Source organism: Perca fluviatilis, chromosome 16 (genome assembly GCF_010015445.1).
Source record: "Perca fluviatilis chromosome 16, GENO_Pfluv_1.0, whole genome shotgun sequence".
Lineage (NCBI taxonomy): Eukaryota > Metazoa > Chordata > Actinopteri > Perciformes > Percidae > Perca > Perca fluviatilis.
In genome coordinates this window covers 31,708,215-31,732,214 of record NC_053127.1, presented here as the reverse complement: position 1 = coordinate 31,732,214, position 24,000 = coordinate 31,708,215, and the positions used below count along the sequence as shown (strand labels likewise).

The window sequence follows — 24,000 nt, the reverse complement described above, 5'->3', positions numbered from 1 at the left end:
TACTTGTATCCAGCTGAATTTCCTGCAGCACCGGAGCAATCCCGGAAGTGGAACGCAAAGGATATAGACTAAGGTGTGTGTGACAGCCACACTGTTCAAACAACAGTGGCGGACATGATAGACGGTTGGATAGATGGTTCATCCACTCACCTGCCAGGTATTTTTTGAAAGTGGCTGCACCTTTTTCAAACTGTTTCCACTGACGACTCAGATGGTTCTGTGTAACAAACCATCTGGCACATCAGGTTAGGCAAATGTAGCCTGGAGCCTCAAGCGGTCTTCCAACAGAGATCTGGTAAACTCCATACCTCACATTTTGTTCATTTTTCAACTTGTAGTGTTCAGACCCAACCGATGCGGACTCAAGTGACTTGAAGACATTTTTCAGAATTCCCCTGGAGCCACAAAAGGCTTTAAACAACTGTTTTTTTTTTGTTTTATGTATGCAGTAGTACACCTGGAAACTGGAAAATCGGTTGAGTTTCCCTTTTATATGCTAGTACAGTCACTATGGTTACAGTATGTTCATTTTACATTCTATTGAACTCCAAAACATCTTCTGCAGGACTGGTGCTTAATATATGTTATATATGTGTGTGTGTGTTGTTGTGTTTTTGTGTGTGTGTGTGTGTGTGTGTGTGTGTGTGTGTGTGTGTGTGTGTGTGTGTGTGTGTGTGTGTGTGTGTGTGTGTGTGTGTTCATTTTTGCAATTTTGCATCCAAACAGGCTTGGGAGTGAACGACACGCTAACGTGCTGACGGATTCTGTGTTTTTGTGTTTTTAGCTCAGCTGGACCAGAGAATATTCAGTTCAAACTGATCAGTGGTGCTGTTTTGCCCTCATTGTTCTCTGTGAAGTTTGCTGGATGTGATGTGATGTTATGTATTGTTTATGTGGAGTGAGCACTGCGCCGGTACGCCGTTTGCAAAATACCCTTTAAAAAATGCTACTTTGTACATTGGTGGTAAGGAATGACGGTGAACCAGCTTTTCTTTTTTAAATTAGTGCTGTGCGGTGGATCCAATTCATGCCGATGTGAAGAGTGGTTCATGTTAGAGTGCGGATCGGGCCGCATTTTTCTGTCCGAGCCTGGCCCACGTCCGACAGAGCAGTAACCGAGCCCGGCCCGAGCCCGACAGGCATTAAGATATTTCTGTCCGAGCCCGACACAGCTAAAATCTCATTTTTTTCTCATAGTAACGACACGTTTGTTTGTTTGTTTGTGTGGAAAGCTTTTATTAAGCAACTGTAGGAAGACATTCAGAGATGTCAACAGATGAGCACACAGGGACCAACAAGCGCACGTTAACACAGGCGCGCTCCTACATAATAAGCTGTTTTAAATGTAAAACATTCAATGGCTTATCGCGCTGATGTGACCGAGCCCAGCCCGAACATCATTTCTAAATATCTGTCCAAACCCGGCCCGTCGGGCTCTATTTGGGTTTCCATCCTCTAGTTCATATGGATTTCGAAAAATTAATTATATAGTGTTAAATTGAGTATGGAGTTTGGAATGGTGGTAGCACCTCCGCACCCCCTTCCCCTCTCGGGGAAACACTGCCATCCATCCAGGTGGGTTTCTGCAGGAAGAATCTGATGAACTTATTTCAGGTAGATTTACTGGACATATTTTTTTTTTTTGGATTCAAACATTTCGGTGATGATCCAATCCAGTGAAAATAATAATAGAGATTAAGAGACGGTTCCTGTTTCAGCTCATTTTCACATGCCAGCCTGACCTGGGAGCCAAGGGTAGGGTCACAAAGCAGAACATGCTGAGAGACCCCACGTCAGCCCCTCAGAACATACATGGCTCTCTATCATGTAAATGCATTTCTTGCCAAGAACATGATGCCGTCATCGCTACACTTGAAAGCACAGATTTACATCAATGTGGAGAGCCATTGATGTTAAACACTCAAAGGCAAATAGCTGCAACACAAGGTTTATTTATGTCTAATAATCTTAAGACATTAAAATTCTCTTTCTTCTTCTTCTTCCCAGCTCTTTCGGGAGGTACGAATAATGAAAGGCTTAAATCACCCTAACATAGGTAAGGCACACGCATGCTTCTCAATGGGCTTTATGTTTGTGTGTCTGAGTGTGCGTCCATGCGTGTGTGTTTTGCTTCCATGTGTGTGACCAGACGGAAGTGTAATGCTTTAAATAGGCTTCATAGCATTCATTGACGAAACTATAGCAAGCAACATCTCATATAGAGGTCACGATGTTGGATTTCATAAAGCTGAAATGCCATATGGATCACACACACACGCGCACGCACACACACACACACACACACACACACACACACACACACACACACACACACACACACACACACAGCATTAGCAGCAGGTTCCTTGGTATTAAGACAGACAGGCAGCTGTCGTGCTATTATTATTTATAATGTGAGCAGGATTTGTTGATGTATATTTTGATTTTAATCTGATTCTGTTTTGGACTACAGTGCAGCTGTTCGAGGTGATTGAGACTGATAAGACCCTTTACCTAATCATGGAGTACGCCAGTGGAGGTGGGTACATCGGCCGCCACTTCCGGGAAATACTATAAGTACAAATGATGCAGAAGGTTACAGATTTGGTGAAACTGCATCTTGTAAATGCAGCTCCAACAGGCAATGTGTGTGATCAGTATTTGGATCATTTTACAGGTTAGTTCCTCCATTTGGATGCATGGGGAAACACAGTAGCTAAGGGTACATTTGAAGTTTTTTTTTCCCCCTCCATATCTGAAGTTCAGTTTAAAGGAATAGTTTATCATTTTGGGTAATACGCTTATTTGCTTTCTTGCGCAGAGGTAGATGAGAAGATCGATACCACTCATGTCTGTATGCAAAATATACTGTAAAGCTAGAACTTAAAAGACAATGTTAAAAAGAAATAAACAGGTTAGCTGTTTCCTCCTGTTTCCAGTCTTTATGCTAAGATAACCACCTGCTCGCTGTAGTCTCAGATTAACAGTTCAGATACATATGAGAGAGCATGTTTCTCAAAAATGTTGCAGTATACCTTTTTAAAGGTCCCATATTGTAAAAAGTCAGAGTTCCATGTCTTGCTGGTGCTGGATAAATACTGTGAAAGTATCAAAACGTTCAATCCACAGACAAACGTACACAGCCCATATTCAGAAACTGTGGCTTTAAACGAGCCATCAGGACTTCCGTACGGTTGCGATGTCACAACTATACTATGTATAGGTAGGAAGTGCCGCTACAGTGCCGTTACCATCATTCCCCGACTGCAATGATGGTGCAGAGACGCCGAGAGCGCAAATGCTGGAAGACCCAGACACACTGACCAATCAGAGCAGACTGGGCTTTTCAGGAGGGGGGCTTAAAGAGACAGGCGCTAAAACGGAGTGTTTCAGACAGAGGGTGAATACAGGGATATTCAGACAGACAGTATGAAAAAAATAATTGTTGTTTTTTAACATTAATGCACATGAACATGTTCTATTAGAAACCCAGAATACAAGTATGAACCAGAACATGAGCATAATATGGGACCTTTAAGATCTACAGCTTTATTCAAAATGATGACACCAAAGTGTGGCCTTCTTTCAATATATATCAGTTTGTTTCAATAGTGGATATAGAGTGGAATTGTTCGGAGTTTTTGGAACTCTATGCCTCTGCTTTCACCAGATCATTATTTTACTCGTTGCTCATCGAAACACATGATGTTCAGGCACTCTGAGATAGTGTAGTCACCGTAAACTGGCTGTGGACTCTCCCCTAATAAGTGTTGTACGGTTCTACATTCAAACTTAATAGAGTATGAAACCACAACATAAATAAGTAAGCAGCCTCTGTGCAGTAATGGTGCTGCTCTTTAAACTGACTTTAAACACAATTTCAGGAGTAACGCCAGCACATTGCATCTAATGCTGCTCTCCTTTTTCTTTTGCTTCCATTAGTCTCTTTTATGGTTCTGTTTGTGTCGGTTTCTTGTCACCAATCCCGTTTTCCTGAGTTCTGGCCCGAACCGTATCATTTGCTCACTGTGACCTTGGAGAATGTAACAGACGCAGTTTCCAATGTGGCTTCCTTTCAAGCCCAGATTACTTTAAGTTAGATAAAAAAAAAAAAAGACCATACGGAGGCATTAGGGAGTTGCAATGGTGCCCAAATGCCTATGAAGACTAAAATGTATTATCTATCTTCATATTCAGTATATTAAACGACAGTTCGCTCTGTTAATCCAAATCTAGCAGCCTCTCAAACATAGTGGTATTTAAACAACATCTAAGGGACTGTACAAAATGATTGTGAGTAGCTGGTGGATGTTTTCAAAAACAAAAGCCCAAACAAATACATTCTTATTATTTAGAATTGAGGGTGGGGCAAAGGCATCACACTGTTTAAGACCAAGCAGCCTGAACATAACTATTCAGATTAGAGAGAGGTACTAAGACCATTTTGTTTTCCATAAATCCACTATTTTGAGACATTGTGGGTAGTTTATTGCAGGTTTTTTTTTCTGGAGGCTCAAAAGAAACCATTAAGAACATTGGAGATGGATTTGCATTTTTCATCCCAGTCACCTGGGCCTGTAATGCCCAAGCATGGACCACGTAGTGGTGTGTTTTAAAGTGGTATCCACATCAACTGCCCCAGTGGGTGAGTCCCCCCGTACATATGGAATATGTTACTCTGTGGAGATACGATAGAGAACAGTGGAGATGGATTTGCTTTTTTCTAAAGTGAAATATAATGCTTGATTGTGTTTTAAGCCCCCAACGTTGACTTCAAGGCAGCGCTGCGACCGTTTACTTCAAGGCACCTAACCCTAACCCTAACCATTGCCTAATCCTAGTGACGCTGGGGGCTTAAAACACCACGTATAACATGTAACCCCACCCACCCCACCTCAGTCATTTTGTACAGTCCCTAAGGCATTCTTCTTCTTCTTCATTCAGAAAAGCTTTTCAGTCATAGGAAAGATGTATTTCTATCTAATATTTCCTGTCGTCTGCGAAAGCCTGTGTAGCAGCAATGAAAAAGATGGTGTGAATAATCCATTTCAATCTAAGGCCGATGTCATATTGGTGTAAGCTGATTAATGCTATACTGCATGGGGGTTTAACAGTTGTGCATACATATACTCACATTTGGTGTAGTCAGAAGTTTTGGTTTCAAAAATATCACTTTTGTGTAAATGGGAATGTGTTGTGTGAACAGTACAGCACTCAACATGTCAGGTTACTGACATCAATACAGCAGTATCGCGATATTTTCCGTGGCAATACTGTATCGAAACACAGACGCCAAGCATCGACCTATTATTGTATATGTGTTGGTCAGTTTGTCTGCTTGACAATCCCATTTTGCAGCAATAAAATTGAAGTGAGATGAACAAACGGAGAAACTTATCTTTTTAGATAAGACAGATGTTGACAAAGTTATCTTTTGGGGACATCATTTGAAAGCCAATAAATTGCAATATCGCAGAATATTGCAATATGTTTAAAACTGCAATAATATCGTATCGTGACATACGTATCGTGATGATATGGTATCGTGAGGCCTCTGGTGTTTCCCACCCAGTATTTGTTGTGTTTCTCTACAGTTCAACATTTTGGGAAATACAGTTATTCACTTTCGCAATATTTATACCACTCTTGGGGTTAGGTTAGCTTAGCATTAACACTGGAAATGTTTTTTTTCTTTCTTTTTTGATGGTCATACCAGACCAAGTACAACTGTAGCAGCACAACCCCATGTTGAGCAAGGCTGCATTTTATTCCTCGTGAATTCAACGGTTTCGTTTTTAAGAGGAAGAAGGTTATTTCTTCCTTCCAAAGTAACATTGTCTCACCTAAATAAAGCAAACTACAACATGTTAGGTAGAGCTTTAGAGGGGCTTTTAGGTTTTAGGTTGGTGGATTTTGTTAGCTTCGGACAGATCCAAGCACTCTGTTTCCCCCCTGTTTCCAGTGTTTATGCTAAAATAAGATAACCAGCGGCAGTTTAACATTGAATGGACAGTTATGAGAATGCTATTGGTTTTCTCATGTAAGCAAATAAGCATGTTTCCCCCAAAAGTCAGTGTTCCTTTAAGCCTGTATGCATTCTAGGTTTCCCCGCTACGCGCAGCAAACCCGAGGATAATAAAGATGAAGTTGACGTCTTGAGAGCACTTATAAATATTAATTAAACTGAATTGACGTGATTGAAATTGATTGTGTACATCAGCAGTAAATAATCAAATAAAAGTATGGCTATAGTGCTCCTGGCTTTATGAGCTGACTGATGTGTGTCTGCTGCTCTCAGGTGAAGTGTTCGACTACCTCGTGTCTCATGGGAGAATGAAGGAGGTGGAAGCCAGAGCCAAATTCCGACAGGTACTGTAGGAATACATCGCCCGCTCGATGCCCACATTGCGCCAATCCTCACGTGCAATGGCCAGTGCTTGAGCTGTGTCTGTCTCCCTGTGTCCACAGATTGTTTCTGCTGTCCACTACTGCCACACAAAGAACATTGTCCACCGAGATTTGAAGGTGAGAAGCTCAGCAGATGTTTTTGGGCTGCTTGGAGAGATGGCGGATTAAGGCTAGTCCAAGACTAGGAAAATGTCTTCCACTGACAGATTACACTGAACAGAAAGTTATAATCCGGGACTAGTCTTAATCTGTGTCTGTGAAGAGGGGCCCCGAGCATCTTAATCGCACAGTAACACACTGATGAGTGGAGAAGCTGAAGAAGGGTAGGAGGCAGCCAGAGCCTCCTCCTGTTCTAATAGATTATCACATTCCTAAACACGCACAGCGACATACTGCATACACATGACATAGACATGTACAGCAATAGTGCGTTCCGTCTGTAGTCGGATGTCCGATTTTCCGAGGTCGGATTTCCCATAACCTCCAGACACCGAGCTCAAAATTCAAGACGGCTGCTCCGTGCATCTACAGTAGTGAAAGCTGCAGTAACAAACAGTCGTACACACAGTCCTGTCCAACTTCTATCTGTGGACATGTTGTTACGCTGTTTGCATGCACATAAAACAGCGTAATGCGTTGTTATAAACTGGCATCGCTAACAATGGCTAACCCGGCTAGAGCCAATGAAAACAATGAAACTCTGACTTGTAAATGGAGCGCATTCAGCTCGGGTGTGACGTCATTCCCAGCTTCGCCTTCCGAGTTCCGAGGTAAACGGAACGCACTATCACTATTGTGTCCTCCCATTCCTCTTTCTCCAAATATTTTCTCCACTGGTCCCTTAACGTGTCATTCTCTGTCCCTTTTTCGGCACTCTCTCCCTCCTTCTGTCCATCCTTGCCTCCCCCTCCGCCGCATCAATACATGTATATGACTCAGGCGGAGAACCTTCTGCTGGATGCCGACGCCAACATCAAGATCGCCGACTTTGGCTTCAGCAATGAGTTCACGCTGGGCAACAAGCTGGACACGTTCTGTGGCTCGCCGCCCTACGCCGCCCCTGAGCTTTTCCAGGGGAAGAAGTATGACGGGCCCGAGGTGGACGTCTGGAGCCTCGGAGTCATCCTCTACACGCTGGTCAGCGGCTCGCTGCCCTTTGATGGGCAGAACCTGAAGGCAAGTGGATGGGAGGAAGGACTGTCTGTCTGTCTTTCTATCTGTCTGTCTGTCTGTCTGTCTGTCTGTCTGTCTGTCTTGGTACATTCAGGGCCAGGGGTTTACTCCAGGGCGTTATGGTAACAGTGGTCTCGCATTGCCAGACCTATCTCTGCAGCGCTGTGGAGTAAGGTCTGGCTACACCACACATAAATTCTGGGATAGGAGGAAAAAAATGGCTCTGTGTTTTTTATATTGATATCAATATATTGCATGTAACTAGATATTGTCTTAGATTTTGGATATCGGTATATATCCTAATATGACATAAGTGTTGTCTTTTCCTGGTTTAAAAGGCTGAGTTACCGTACAGTAAAGTGATGTCATTTTCTGAACTTACCAGACTGTTCTAGCTGTTCTATTATTTGCCTTTACCCACTTAGTCATTATATCCACATTACTGATGATTATTTATCAAAAATCTCATTGGTAAACAATTTTGTAAAAGCACCAGTTCTCAGCCCTACAATATCGTCGCAATATCAACATTCATGTATTGTATTTGGTCAAGGATATCTGATATCTGATTTTCTCCATATCGCCCAACCCTACTGCAGTTGCGCACTAAAGAACTATACGTGACAAAACTATGTCCTGTCCTCATCACATAAGTGAGCCGCGTCTCCCGATACTTGTAGTTGATTGGTTTGTAGACGGTCCTCCCCGTCCTCTCGTATCTCTGTCTGAGTTTTTTCAACTGACTGCTGCGGCTCTTTTTATGTTTTGTTGCGTTGTTGAGAAGCAAGACACGGGAACTTTACTTGGGTTTGGAGGAGCTGCAGCATTTATTCAGAGACAAGCTGAATCCTACACCGTACATTTAGGCTACTAAACTGCCAATTTATTCACTGCTACAGCTGTCTGCTCTGAGCGCATTCCCCGTCACTCTCTCTCATGTAGCCTGTACACTAAACACTGAGCTTCCCCGGTCTTATAACACGACGATGGCCTGCCAGAGCTTCCTGTATTTGGTCCGAAAGTCCGAACCATCCAAGCCCCCCAAAGATGCCACATCATCAGTGAAGGTGACTGGCGGAGAGTGAGAGGAGAATAAGTAGCAGAGCCTAAATGAATAATCTTGGAGTACTGGGCCCAGGTGCCCCCCAGGAGGCAGTGATAACTAGCCCATCCCACAATCACACAATCAACTAATTTACCACGCTGACACTGCTGAGTAGTAGCAGCCAGGGACGTCACCCCCCTCAAGATGGGCTCCTCACAGGATCACAGGAAACTTAGAACAAAAAAAATAAGAACTTCCATTTTACCTTACCCAGTCTGCCCGCACGCCCCAATGTGCAGTTCTTAAAATCCTAAATAAATCTCTGCATGAGAAATTTAACCCCAGATACACAGTGCAATGTGCTTTCTGTGTCTGGAATACCAAAGAACCCCAGAATTAATTTGTGACAAAGGCTGTAATTTGCCGTTTTCAGTATTCCCACTTTTCTCCAGTTTGTGTCAAAAAACGACGACAACATGATTGCTGTTTTTAACAGTGTTTACATGTCAGATATCCCAGTCTGTGTTGCTGCTTTGCTATATTTTGTCCTCTATATATGATGAAGATATGGTATTTTATGACCGAGGAACCATTCTATTGTACTGTAGTTTAAAGTGTGCCTTGTTGAGCATCATTTGGGGATGAGTTGTTTGCTTTGCTTTAAATGTTATCTTAGAGCTGAGTTCAGTTTACAGTCCAGTACCAGTGGATGATAGAATGTGATAGATCGCCCCAAAGGCTTCCCTGCCCTTTGGGGTTGTTGGATAAAGTCTGAATCAAATCCAGGGATGTATTAGCATCCTGGTGGCATCAGCGTGTGACGCGTAGACGTGGCATCATGGTCTGTAACAATTATTACATAATTGTCTAATTGTCAATTTGTTTATATAATCACAGTTTCTTTGTTTAATCGCAATGAATTGCTAACATTAGCTAAAGGTCTTAAGGCGTATGACTCGTAATTGTTGATTTTGTTTAGATATGCCAACTTGTAATTATATAAGTGATTATGGTTGGACTATATATTTGTATTATTGTTTAAATTGTTAGTTGTTGGCACTTGATCCTATACACAAAAATGGTTTATGATAATAAAGAGGTGTGGTTTTAGGCTGTGTTTGTGTATCTGGGACACATGACAGTGATATATAACCAAAAAGTGGTTCCTGGAAGTAATGAATACTTGTTTTTAAATTGGACTGAAAGAGACAGTTATATTGTTAATCGCAATTATTTCTGAGACATTTAATTGTACGGCACCATTTGGAATTGTTCCAGCTCTAGTGACCATCCTGGTATTGAATGTGCTCCAGGACCTTTGTCTTTCTCCCAGTCTTCCTTCTCTTTCTCCTTCTCTATTGATGTGTGGAACAAAATATTTATTTATATTGGTTGCATGTGATGTTCACTGCCTTGATAGTTAGGCTAAAGCTCACCAGAAGTTTTATTTTCCGTTTTAAAAGCTGCACAAATGCAACATTTTTTCTATAAAAATATGTTCCTATGAAAAGTGGAATACCATAGAAAGAAACTATAGCCCGACCAATACTGGATTTTTCCATATGAGGTTGACATGGTGAACATGTTAGCAAACAGTTGCCTGTTTACACACCTGTAGACATGGAGCAACATTATGGGCCCTATCTTGCACCCGGCGCAGCGCAAAGCCCGACGTAAGGTTGTCAATTTCCCATCCAGCGCAGTCATGTGAGTCTGGTATTTCTTTTGAATATACCGTGATGATCTTAATCATCTTTGTGGGGATGTAATGGTTAAAAGAGACGCAGTATGGTCCATGGTTTATCAGCATGCAGTTGAATTTCTGTTGGTCCTTGTGTCCTGTGCTCAAGTCAAAATCAGCTAGTCATCATGATCAGACAGAACTGGGGTCCGTGTGGAACAGTATACAGATCCAGTATGTTCTGATGGAAATCATGGGCCTTCAAAGATTTCGCTTGTATTCATTCGTATGACATGGACACAGTTAATGTAGCGTCATCCTTTTCATGCAGTTAGTGGACCGTAGCATTGTGGCAACCTTAGAAGACTTTTCACCCTGAAACCTTTTGATTATTCAGAAAGGCTCAAGATTAAAAGCAACAACAAAAAAAACATTAGAGCCTGGTTGGTAGAGAAGACAATATTTTGTTTTAAAATTCAATTTAGTTAAAAAAAAAATACTTTTCTTCTAATCAGATTTCCATACAGTATTATTTTGTGTATAGAATAAGTTGTTTGCCATCTTACAGGGCTAGCTAATATAGACCATTTAGTTTCTATTCCAAATGTAGTGTGTAACAGAGCTGGAAAGATGAATCGATTAGTTGTCAACTATTAAATTAATCACCAACTATTTTGATAATTGATTAATCCGTCTCTTAAATGTGAACATGTTCTAGTTTCTTCTCTCCTCTGGGACGGTAAACTGAATATATTTGAGTTGGGGACAAAACTAGACATGTGAGGACGTCGTCTTGGGCTTTTTCACCATTTTCTGACATTTTATAGACCCGACAACTAATCGATTAATCAACATGAAAAATAATGGTTGGTTGCAGCCCTGGTTGGAAGCCTTGTTCTCTGTCTTCTCTGCTGGAGTGTTATTGTACCCTGTAGTAGAACCTAGTAGAATAGTATTTTTATCCAAAATCCAGCAGATGGCAATGAATGGCCCCCTGGAGCTCCACCAGAGGATGGAGACAAATGTGTGTTTAACCCCCCTCTCATATCTGACCGCAGCCCAGCAGACTGCCTGCAGGGAGGGGCCTGGGGAGTTGGATGCAAAAGACACCATTACATCCGACTGGTCTTATCAGAGAAATTGGTGTTGGATATTTTGTATTTAAAGGTCCCATGACATGCTCCTTTTTGGATGCTTTTATATAGGCCTTAATGGTCCCCTAATACTGTATCTGAAGTCTCTTTTATATAGACCTTAGTGGTCCCCTAATACATTTATCTGAAGTCTCTTTTATATAGACCTTAGTGGTCCTCTAATACTGTATCTGAAGTCTCTTTTATATAGACCTTAGTGGTCCCCTAATACTGTATCTGAAGTCTCTTTTATATAGACCTTAGTGGTCCTCTAATACTGTATCTGAAGTCTCTTTTATATAGACCTTAGTGGTCCCCTAATACATTTATCTGAAGTCTCTTTTATATAGACCTTAGTGGTCCTCTAATACTGTATCTGAAGTCTCTTTTATATAGACCTTAGTGATCCCCTAATACTGTATCTGAAGTCTCTTTTATATAGACCTTAGTGGTCCCCTAATACATTTATCTGAAGTCTCTTTTATATAGACCTTAGTGGTCCCCTAATACTGTATCTGAAGTCTCTTTTATATAGGCCTTAGTGGTCCCCTAATACTGTATCTGAAGTCTCTTTTATATAGACCTTAGTGGTCCCCTAATACTGTATCTGAAGTCTCTTTTATATAGACCTTAGTGGTCCCCTAATACTGTATCTGAAGTCTCTTTTATATAGACCTTAGTGGTCCCCTAATACTGTATCTGAAGTCTCTTTTATATAGGCCATAGTGGTCCCCTAATACTGTATCTGAAGTCTCTTTTATATAGACCTTAGTGGTCCCCTAATATTGTATCTGAAGTCTCTTTTATATAGGCTAGACCTTAGTGGTCCCCTAATACTGTATCTGAAGTCTCATTCCCCAAATTCAGCCTTGGTGCAGAATTACAGCCACTAGAGCCAGTCCCACAATGAGCTTTCCTTAGGATGCCAATTGCACCTGACTGCAGTACGCAGATCGGGGTTGGGCCAAATGTGGGCGGAGCTAAACGTTTGACTCCGTGGGCGCGCCATCTGGTGGCGGACATCAGGCAGCACATTCTCAAACGTCAATGCAACACCTTTATAATATAATATATATTATATAGATTATAATAAATAATGATATTTGAATTATAGATATATAGATTATAATAAACAATGATATTTGAATTGTAAAAAGGAAAAAAGAACGGGGTTGGGTTTAGGAAAAGAAGAACGGGGAAAGCAAACATGACTCCCGGGAAATGAGCCCTGGTCTCTGGGGAACGCCAGACAACAACTGACGGTTGTTAAGGCAGAGGCGGAGTGGCAATCGGGAAAGTCTGGACGGACTAACCTGCCGGCTGGCTGCCCGCGAACGGACGCTGCTGGCAGCTGGCTGCCCGCGAACGGACGCTGGCTGCCCGCGAACGGACGCTGCTGGCAGCTGGCTGCCCGCGGACGGACGCTGGCTGCCCGCGACGGACGCTGGCTGCCCGCGGACGGACGCTGGCTGCCCGCGAACGGACGCTGGCTGCTCGCGGACGGACGCTGGCTGCCCGGAAACGGACGCTGGCTGCCAGCGGACGGACGCTGCTGGCAGCTGGCTGCCCGCGGACGGACGCTGGCTGCCCGCAACGGACGCTGGCTGCCCGCGAACGGACGCTGGCTGCCCGCGAAAGGACGCTGCTGGCAGCTGGCTGCCCGCGGACGGACGCTGCTGGCAGCTGGCTGCCCGCGGACGGACGCTGGCTGCCCGCGGACGGACGCTGGCTGCCCGCGCGGACGGACGCTGGCTGCCCGCGGAACGGACGCTGGCTGCCCGCGAACGGACGCTGCTGGCAGCTGGCTGCCCGCGGACGCTGGCTGCCCGCGGACGGACGCTGGCTGCCCGCGAACGGACGCTGCTGGCAGCTGGCTGCCCGCGGACGGACGCTGCTGGCAGCTGGCTGCCCGCGGACGGACGCTGGCTGCCCGCGGACGGACGCTGGCTGCCCGCGAACGGACGCTGGCTGCCCGAGGCGAGCGCTGGCTGCCCGCGAACGGACGCTGGCTGCCCGCGAACGGACGCTGCTGGCAGCCGGCTGCCCGCGGACGGACGCTGGCTGCCCGCGGACGGACGCTGGCTGCCCGCGAACGGACGCTGCTGGCAGCTGGCTGCCCGCGGACGGACGCTGCTGGCAGCTGGCTGCCCGCGAACGGACGCTGCCCGCGGGACGGGACGCTGGCTGCCCGTGGACGGACGCTGGCTGCCCGCGGACGGACGCTGGCTGCCCGCGAACGGACGCTGCTGGCAGCTGGCTGCCCGCGGACGGGACGCTGGCTGCCCGCGAACGGACGCTGCTGGCAGCTGGCTGCCCGCGGACGGACGCTGGCTGCCCGCGGACGGACGCTGGCTGCCCGCGAACGGACGCTGGCTGCCCGCGAACGGACGCAGCTGGCAGCTGGCTGCCCGCGAACGGACGCTGGCTGCCTGCCCGCGGACAGACGCTACCTGCCCGCAGACGGACACTGCCTGCCGGCCGGTGGTCTACATGATTTCCCGGTAGATGTTTTGGTTCCACTCCGCCGCTGGGTTAAGGAAAGGATAACGGGGAAAGCAAACGTAATTCGCGGAAACGAGCCCACTGTCTCTGGGGCCGCAACAACGGACGGTTGGGTTAAGAAAAACAACAACGGGAAAAGATCTCCGGTCAGCTTGAAAGTCCTGTGTTTTCCCCTCACACCAATTGCCAGAGTGATAGAGAAATGGCTCTGCCAATTGCTATTTGGCAAGTGGGCGGAGTCAAACGTTTAGCTCCACCCACATTGAGCCACTCCTCGATCTGCGTACTGCAGTCAGGGCTTACTCTTAGGATGTGCCATTTCTGTGTCTGTAGCTTTAAATGTTATTGAGGAGGAGAGAGGGGGGGCAAGGTGGAGGGTGGGGGTGTGGCCTTGACCAGCTTGCCATGGGCAAAGAAAAAAGAGAAAGGGGAGGTAACCTTGCTCCTTATGACCTCATAAGGAGAAGATTCCAGATCGGCCCATCTGAGCTTTCATTTTCTCAAAGGCAGAGCAGGATACCCAGGGCTCGGTTTACACCTATCACCATTTCTAGCCACTGGGGGACCATATGCAGGCTGGGGGAACGCATATTAATGATAAAAAAAAACTCATAAAGTGAAATTTTCATGCCTTTAAAAGTTCAACATAATCCAAAGTAGTGATTGTGGGGGAGTGTGTAGCAATGCATCGCGCTGTAAATGTCATAATGCCCCATGAAAAAGTGTCCCCTTCTCACCATGTTTGTGTCAAAAATGGCATCAAAGCCATATGGAGTAATAAGCATCTGTTGTCAGAGTTTGAATATGAAATTTGCTGTATGTGTAACATGTGATGGATGTGGCCAACAGGAGCTGAGGGAGCGAGTGCTGAGGGGAAAGTACCGCGTGCCCTTCTATATGTCCACAGACTGTGAGGGGATCCTCCGCCGCTTCCTGGTGCTCAACCCCACCAAACGCTGCACCCTCGACGTGAGAACCTCGCAGCACACATGGTCTAACTTAGCTCACGTGGAATGTAAACAAGGCTGAAGCGTTTCTATCTTTCCGTTTCTACAGCAAGTCATGAAGGACAAGTGGATAAATTCAGGGTATGAGGGCGATGACCTGAAGCCCCACATAGAACCTGTTGAAGACTTCAGCGATCCAGCTCGCATAGGTGAGTCAGCTGGGCCACTGGTACTACTAAGCACAGATGTGGACTTGAGACTTGAGTCGACTCGAGTTACCGTTTCAATGACTTGCGACTTGGCTTGACAAAATAAATGACTTGAGACTCGACTTGGACTTGTAAGTTAATGACTCGAGACTTGACTTGACGCACGATGACTCGGATGGCTTGTGTGTATTCATAAGTCTGAATGTTAGCTGTTAAATATGAAATAATATAATTCAGTGTTGTCACGTTTCTGTCTAAGTATCAAGTGGCAGCAGCGCAAATTGTGAATCATGATTGGATGACTCACAAAGCTCCCCGGTATACGGTTGTCATGATTGGACGACTGGCTGTCAGTCAAACTCCTCGCTATGGCAACAGGTAGCATCAAAGACCCCTGTTGAAGCCTCATTAGTCCGACCAGACCGCCACAACGCCTGCATCTGTGCCAAGAGTGATCCTTTTTGGATTTCAAAATTTCACCCAAGAAGGAAAAAAGCAAACAGCTGAATGCGAGGTTTAGGTTTTTTTGTAAAAAAGTGACTTTATTTGGGACTTGACTCACCTTACCTAAGGACTCGACTTGACTTGACTTGAAATAACCTGTTACTTGTTTCGACTTGCCCAACCACAACAAAAACTCGAGACTTGGACCAAAATGACTTGAGACTTAGGCCTCCTTCACACTGGCAGGGTGGCGTGAGCATGTCAGCTGCGTGGCGTGTCCGTTTTTACTTCGGCTCCCATGTTAACAGTTTAGAGACCGTTTCTGGTGTGCAAAGACATAGAAAACGCCACGCAGCCGCCACGCTCACGCCACGCAGCCAGCATGCACGAGTCCTTACTTGTGACTTGGTCACAACACTGCTGCCAAGAGGCCTGTCCCATAACAAACCTGGTCAAGCTGTTTCCTATCATCATGTCTGTTGTCGTACCTTCTCTAAGTGGTTGTTTGTGTTCCTCAGAGGTGATGGTGGGGATGGGCTTCACCTCAGAGGAAATCAAGGACTCTCTGCTCAATCAGAAATACAACGAAGTCACCGCCACCTACCTACTACTGGGCCGCAAAGGCGATGTGAGTTATACAGATCAACTCATTACATATTGATGTATATATGTAAATATGAGGTATTTACATGACATACTAACCAGAGCAACTGGCAATGAATGAAATACCAGGTTGACCCTTTTTTTGGTCACATTGTAAATGCAAAATTATTTATTATTAGGGCTGGGCATCATTTTAATATGTTTCTGTACCGGTTCCTAATAGTACTTTTTTATTAACCTGACTCCGCCAGATGGATCGCTTCGCATTTGCTCGGCATATCCATCTGGGAACTTTCCGTTGGAGAACTTTTGGGAAGGGGCGAAAATACTGGTTAGCTGATTGGATGAACCATCTGTCTATCACCTATGTTGGTGATAGACGGGCCAAATCAACCAATCAGATCCACGAAGCGTATGAAAATACAACCACAAGCCCGCCCCTGCTGCTCGTTAGCTCAGCATGCAAATAAAATGTCGGTAAAGGATATTTGCCGTGTGTGTAACGAGAATTTAGGAATAAAGGCCCCATTTCAGGTTCCCGGTCCATATTCCAAAAGAAGGATCCAAGAGAAAAAAAGCATTAGCGAGTGGCTAACAGAATTGGGGCTACCGCTGTCTGAAAATACTGGTTAGCTGATTGGATAAACCATCTGTCTATCACCACCTAACCCACCTCAAAACTCAACGCTGATTGGCCCGGTCGTTTGGCTAACGGCTCCAAATTTTCTCTATCTCAAGATGCCAGACTGATCTGCGAGTGGAAAACTGGAGCTCGCGAGATCACGACGGTCTCACGAGGCTACTTTTTTATACCTTACTATGTCAAATATTAACATTCTGTATATATCAAACCCCTTTTTAAATCTAACAAAATATGAACTTTTTAAATGGATGTTTAATGTTGTCTTTAAACAAAAGCCACACAAGAAGCTTGCTAAAATAAAGTACATACGATATCATCAACTCTGTTTTACTACGGTATGTTAGCATCCTTTAAAATGTTTGTTTAACAACAACAAAACTAACAAAGAGACATGGAGCCCTTATATATAATGAGTTATTAACTTGTTCACAAATATCTTTGACTATAATTGTACAGACATAATAAAGATCTTCTCCATTCATCTATATCAATAAAATGGGGATGTAATATGGAAAAATATCACACCGTCCTCACACACTTGGATTACCAACTGTTACATTTTACGTGTGTGCCATATCAGTCCGGACATATGACGTCCCAGTTAGAGAGGAAATGCCCTAAACATATTCTTTGTAAATCTTTACAATCATTCCCAGGAAGACTGTCAGTGGTCCGGTGCATATACGTAGGTATGGCTTAGATCAGTGGACTCATTTAGGAGGTGCTGGTGCCTGGGAGAGAGTACTTGAAGAAGTCTTTTTTTTTTTTGTCTTCAAAAAAACAAACATTCAACACAGAGGGAACTCCTCTTTACTCTGCTCTGTTCTGGTGCTGCTCCTCAAACAACCCAGTCCACCCGAAAACTCTCACATTCTACTCACACATATAGAATGAGAGCCCGCCTCTCCAGTTCAAACTGGCCAATCAGGTCTCAGTTCTCAGGTCAGTAATCAGGTGTGTTACATCATCCAGTAATTAACATTAATGCATTCAAACAAAATCAATCTTTCGTCTTTGTTAATTGATGTAGGAACTTTAAATAAAGAAAATACAAAAAACCTAGTGAGAGTACATGTCTATTATATTAACAAAATAGCAAAATGGTTAGTGAGGAAGTGGATGCTTCTTTACACTGACCCCTTTGCTATCCAACACCGCAGGAGGCTAGTGAGGCTCGCACAGCCAGTAGCCTGTCCCTGGCGAGGGTACGACCCAGCCCCATCACCAACGGCACCAACAAGCACTCCTCAGCCACGGGATCCTCTTCCTCCTCCACCTCCTCCTCACATAACAAGAGCCAGCGCAGTGCCTCCACCTACCACAGGCAGCGGCGACACAGCGACTTCTGTGAGTCTCTTCTCTAACTTCTTCATTTTTCTTACCTCTATAGCTGAGCTGTACGTTTATGAAACCTGGAACCTGGCATTTTTATATATTCATGTCTTTTCATACAAAAACCGATGTCTTCACACCTGAAGAGAGACATTTTAAAGTCTTGCTCTCATGAGTTGTTAGGACAAACTAAACCAGTGATAATAGGATAAGATAAGATTCCTTTATTGTCATTGCATTTACATACAGTGAGATTAAGATGCACTACCTGAGATGGTGCTCAAAAATATCCTTTAAACATACATTAAATACATTAAATATACCTATTCAAAACATCTCACGTTCACACACATGCAACTCACATAGACAATATCAACATATGCATGTTACAAGTAAAAAAAAAAACACATCATATTGCACAGTTGTGTCTATATGTCTTTGATTTCAGTGCAGAGTTCAGTGTGGGGATGGCTTTAATATCCTCACTTGGAAGGCTAGGCCCTGGGCTGTGACTAACTCTATGGAGGGGTTATACTGTATATGCAGAATATTCCTTATACGAGTCTCTGTGTGTCTGCGCTCTGCTGTCCTCCACAACAAAGGCGGGCCCTCCATGCCCGTCATGCACCCCAAGCGGAGCCCCACAAGCACGGGCGACCGTGAGCTGCGGGAGGGACGGATGCCTTCACGTAAGGCCAGCTGCAGCGTGATGGGGAGCCACAGCCTCCCTCCCTCCAGCCCAATGGTCAGCAGTGCCAACAACCCCAATAAGTCTGAGATCCCAGACCGCCGCAAAGACATGATCGCAACCACAGTAAGTGACAGATGTCCCCCTCAAGGAGAGAGGAGACACATCCATTTAGAAACTAAAAGGCAGTGCTTCTAATTCCTGATCGTATCTCATAAAGCATCACATCCAGACTATTTCTTCAGTATCAAAGTAATGCAGGTGACTGTTGACAGGAACTCACGGTAGCCAAAGCATTTGACTATCTGTCAAAATGTAAACAAAAACATACAGGTGTAGATAGTTTTGACTTTTGGAAATTCAGATAGGTTCATCCCAGGCCCCCAGGAAGGAATTGAACATAGCGGCTAAACAGTGGAATTACAACTCCAGGCCTGTCACTTAATGCCTTCTGGCCCAAAATGACTTGTTCCCATAGATTTACATGGCACAAGAGATGTCTGTAAATCAGTGAATACATGTTTTGGACCAGATCAGTTTTGCAGTGCGGAATAAAGCTTGCCTGATGTCACACGGATGTTATTTTCACCACATGATGGGATCTTTAAGTCTGCACTGTTCACGACTTTACAGTAGAGCTGAAGTTAGGGGCCGTCTTAAAATGTCTTTCTCATTTTTTCTAATGAGCACTTTATTTTCATCTGGACCTCCTCCCATTGCATACACAACCCCCATGCAGATCTGATGCAATATGGCTCAGTGGCTTTCTCCCAAGAAAAACATGAAATTCCGACCCAGTTCTATTTCTATTATTTAATTAACAATTAACAACAACTGTGTTTATTTGGACTCAGTTCAGATATATATACAGTATATACTGTATATATATATATATATATATATATATATATCTCAACTGAGTCTATTCCATATATATATATTATATATATATAGGACTTTCAAACGATAAAAAAAAAGTTTAATTGCTGATTTTCTATAGTTAATTGCGATTAATCGCATATTTTATCACATGATTAAAATTCTATTATTTTGCATTTCAGAACAGTTTTTAAGTACATATTAACACTGGAAAGCAATTCTTACCAGTGTATCTTGATTGGGAATCATAATAATTTATTATTTATTTATTTACTGTAAACAAAAGAAAAATGTGTGAATCTAGTCACACAATTGAATCTAGAGTCAATATTAGGGTTGGGTATTGTTTGGAATGGATACCGGTGCTAAAGCGGTCAAGCCGAGTGAAGTGAAAATAAAAATTAATAAATGGCGGCATGCGATTAAAAAATTTTTACGGGTTATGCTCGGCCCTTAATCGCATCACGATTAACTTGTTAATGCTGACAGCCCTAACATACATACATATATAACATATATATATATATATATATATATATATATATATATACACACACACATATACATATACTTTTTGTTATCTGACCCTGTCCTGTCTGTACTTGTGCATGAAACCTTTTGTTTTGCTGTCCATCTTGACCAGAATGGTCTATGGGACATTTCTGGTTAAATAAAGGATAAATAAATGAAATACAGTATTCTTCAAAGTAGCCACCCTTTGCTTTTTTTATTAATAAGGGAAATAATTCCACTAATTAACCCTGACAAAACACACCTGTGAAGTGAAAACCATTTCAGGTGACTACTTCATGAAGCTCATTGAGAGAACACCAAGGGTTTGCAGAGTTATCAAAAAAAGCAAAGGGTGGCTACTTTGAAGAATCTAAAATATAAGACATGTTTTCAGTTATTTCACACTTTTTTGTTAAGTACATAATTCCATATGTGTTCATTCATAGTTTTGATGCCTTCAGTGAGAATCTACAATGTAAATAGTCATGAAAATAAAGAAACACATTGAATGAGAAGGTGTGTCCAAACTTTTGGCCTGTACTGTATATACAGTAAGTTATCTTGTATATTTTGTGAGCAGCGTGACTCAGACATATACACGAGGAGTATATATGGAAGTACAAAACACTTTAACAGAAAGTGAGTCAGTTTGATGCTACTGTCACATTTTAACATAGTCCTTGTGTATACTGAATGTGATACTGTAACAGTGTGTAGTGGATTTGGTTCCACTGAATATCAAAGTGACTCTCATTATCTGCCTCTTACCTTGTTCCCCTCTCTGTAGAACAACATCCCTGGAAGTGCCATGACACGCAGGAATACATATGTGTGCACTGACCGCACAGGCGCTGACAGACACTCCCTCCTGCAGAACGGCAAAGACAACAGGTACCGCTTTTGTGTTGGAGGTTTTAATCTTTGTCACTGTCGTCAGGCTGATCATCGTCTGTTACGTTTGCAGCAGAGTCTGCAGCAGGTGCTTCCATCACGCTGTCACTTATTATGCTTCCTTCTTTTTTTTTTTCTTTCATTTTTGGCCTATGGTTTTGGCGCTTGGCAACAAACAGGCATTACATCACCAATTGGAACGGAGCGTGCATTATCTTGCAATCGAGGAGCAATGATTCGCCAAACCTTTTTGTTTTTTTCAGTCTAACAAATTTCTTCTGATTTTATCGAGTAAAGAAGATGCTTAGGGGAAATGTATTGGAGTAAAAGTATATATTTTATCAAAGTAAAGGTTCCCAGAAATATAAAGAACAAAGTAAAGTACAGAAGTATTTGTGCTTGGTTACATTACAACACTGGCTCATTTGTTTGTGTTGTCGTTTTTTGAGAGGCTAGACTACTAACCCAAAAATTGTACCGTAATGTTGTAATTTCTTTTCGTTCAAATTCCCTGTTTGTTGTCTGCAGCTCCCTGGGCCACCGCTTGCCTGCAGCGTCTCCCTCCACGCTCAGCATTTCTGGCGCCGGAGCTGCCTCCTCCTCTTCCTCTTCCGACCGATGCCGCCTGACCCGAGGCTCCACCATCCGCAGCACCTTTCACGGGGGACAGCTGAGGGACCGTGGGCCCCCGGTCTACTCAGCCCCCCCCACTTCGCCCACCTTGTCCCACCATGACACCAGCCCTCTGCCGCACGCACGCACCAGGGCAACCTCCAACCTCTTCACCAAGCTGACCTCCAAACTCACTCGCAGGTATATGCGTGCATGGCACATGGCACTTATCACCAGAGAAACACCACTCTCAAGTCTGTGCATTAATTATGAAGCTACAGCCTGAAGACTGTTAGCTTAGCTTAGCATAAAGACTGGAAGCATGGGGAAACAGCTAGCCTGGCTCCCTTCAAAGAAGCAAACAGAGCCTACCAGCATCTATTAAAGCGCACTACTCTGGTTTTTGCACCGATTAAACAAACGAGATACAGTTAGAAGTGCTGGCAGGCGTGTTTTTTAACTCTGGACAGAGCCCGGCTAGCTGTTTCCCCCTGTCCCCAGTCTTTGTGCTAAGCTAAGCTAATAGTCTGTCGCCGCTAGGTTGATTTTTAAAAAATGATATAAAAATTTTACTATTCAGAGAACTGCAGATGGTATAAGCTCAACTACTACTGTTATTCAATATTTAGATGAGACCTTCATTTCTGAAGCTACTGCCATCAGTTGCTACAGTCCTTCCTATCTCTCTCCACTCTGCATAGCTTTTATTTTATTCCTGGTTCCCAAATGTTCTTATGTGGTCATAGGGAAAAGAAAAGGCTAAAACAGCCCTGATGTTTGCATTGACAGTTTTTGGTGGATTTTAATTTTCTTGCTCTGCCGTTTCAGCTGCTCCAATGTAAAATATGTCTTCAGAAGACAAGATTCGCATTAAATCGAAAACCAAGAAAATCAAATAGGATATGAAATCACGTAGCGTTGTTGTGAAGTTCTTCCTTTCAGCTTGAGCACTGCCTGGATATGGATCCATGCTTATATCACAACACTGTATTCACCCAGGCCTTTTGCCAAGCCTTCTGTGGTCCCGGATTATCCTCTGCTCCCCCAGTCGTCATAATCACACATGTCTAATCTTATCAAACCTCAGCTTTATCCTTGCCAATCAGCTGCTGCGCTGCGCTCTTTTCCACCACTTGCTCTCCTGTGATTCAATTATATTCTCTCTTATCCCCCAACCCCACCCCTCTGCTCTTACACCGTATTCCCTCCCTTTTCTCCGTCTTTATCTTGTTGTGCTTTCTCCCCCCCCTCCCTTGTCATGGCATCAGGGTTAACCTTGACCCATCCAAGCGCCAGGGCTCAAACAAATCAGTCTCGGGTTGTACTCTTCCACAAGGATCAAAAACAGTTAGTAAGTTTGCATGTCTCTGGCTTCTTTCTTGTCTGCCTGTGCTGGCCCCGTCTGTCTGCCTGACTTCTTCATACCTCTATCTATGAATTAGTGCTTGTCTGCATGACGTGTTAGTCATCGTACTGTCAAGGTCCCACACACTTGGTTTCAAGCATGGTTGCAATTAGGGCCGCACAATATATCGTATTTTTATCGTTCTCGCAATATCAACTGGCGCAACATACACATCGCGAAAGGCTGCGACATATCGCGAAAGACACTCATACATACTGTCGTTCTTTTTTCGTGGTGCCTTTTATATTCAATTCAATGTTAAATTTGTTCAATAATGTTGGAAAATATTTCCTTTCGTTTGTTTTACATTCAACAAGCAATTTGTTGTATTTTAGCAGAATACTGAAAGCAGCAGAACTGAGTACATTTTAATATCTGTTTATTTATCGCAAGAAATATCATTATCGCAATATTCAACAACCTTATTGCATATTTTCCTCATATCGTGCAGCCCTAGTTGCAATCAAGGAGACATTAATTAGATTTTTGTATTTCAACTTTCAGTTTCAGGATGAGTGTCATTGTCAGCACAGACTGCCTTTAATTAGTCCGTGTGCCCTTAGAAATGATGATGTTTTCATGTTGTGTTTGTGGTCGATGGGTCAAAAGTCATTACATGTTTATTCCATCTGTTGCTGGCAAGAATGGATGATAATGTGTAGTCCCATGAACAGAAGGACTGCATTTACATACTGCATGCTTTAAAACTTGTGAAAAAGGGGAAAAGTGCATATCTGTAAAGGTGGGACACACTGTTCTGCACATCATGTGCTTGTTGTTGTTGATGCTTGCTTGGTCTGACTTTAGGAGATCCACTACTGAATGCCATCTCATCTGAGAGTTGTGGCTTAGTCAGAAGACTCCTTGTTAGAGATGTTCCAATACCATATTT

At 43.6% G+C, this 24,000-nt stretch overlaps 1 protein-coding gene across 4 annotated transcripts in view; it reads left to right on the top strand.

The window, feature by feature from the left end:
- Window positions 1-24,000, top strand: part of mark4a (MAP/microtubule affinity-regulating kinase 4a) — a 37,244-nt gene that overhangs the window by 10,038 nt on the left and 3,206 nt on the right. Inside the window, exons 4-16 of one of the 4 annotated variants that reach the window (XM_039777067.1) lie at window positions 2,008-2,056; window positions 2,474-2,539; window positions 6,299-6,369; window positions 6,469-6,525; window positions 7,348-7,584; window positions 14,792-14,911; window positions 14,999-15,098; window positions 16,061-16,170; window positions 17,949-18,135; window positions 18,723-18,934; window positions 20,988-21,091; window positions 21,620-21,904; window positions 22,972-23,054. In XM_039777067.1, the coding sequence (XP_039633001.1) occupies window positions 2,008-2,056; window positions 2,474-2,539; window positions 6,299-6,369; window positions 6,469-6,525; window positions 7,348-7,584; window positions 14,792-14,911; window positions 14,999-15,098; window positions 16,061-16,170; window positions 17,949-18,135; window positions 18,723-18,934; window positions 20,988-21,091; window positions 21,620-21,904; window positions 22,972-23,054 (1,681 nt within the window). Of the gene's footprint in view, window positions 1-2,007; window positions 2,057-2,473; window positions 2,540-6,298; window positions 6,370-6,468; window positions 6,526-7,347; window positions 7,585-14,791; window positions 14,912-14,998; window positions 15,099-16,060; window positions 16,171-17,948; window positions 18,136-18,707; window positions 18,935-20,987; window positions 21,092-21,619; window positions 21,905-22,971; window positions 23,055-24,000 lie in introns of all 4 variants that reach the window. The other 3 variants (XM_039777066.1, XM_039777065.1, XM_039777064.1) reach the window with 3 other exon arrangements.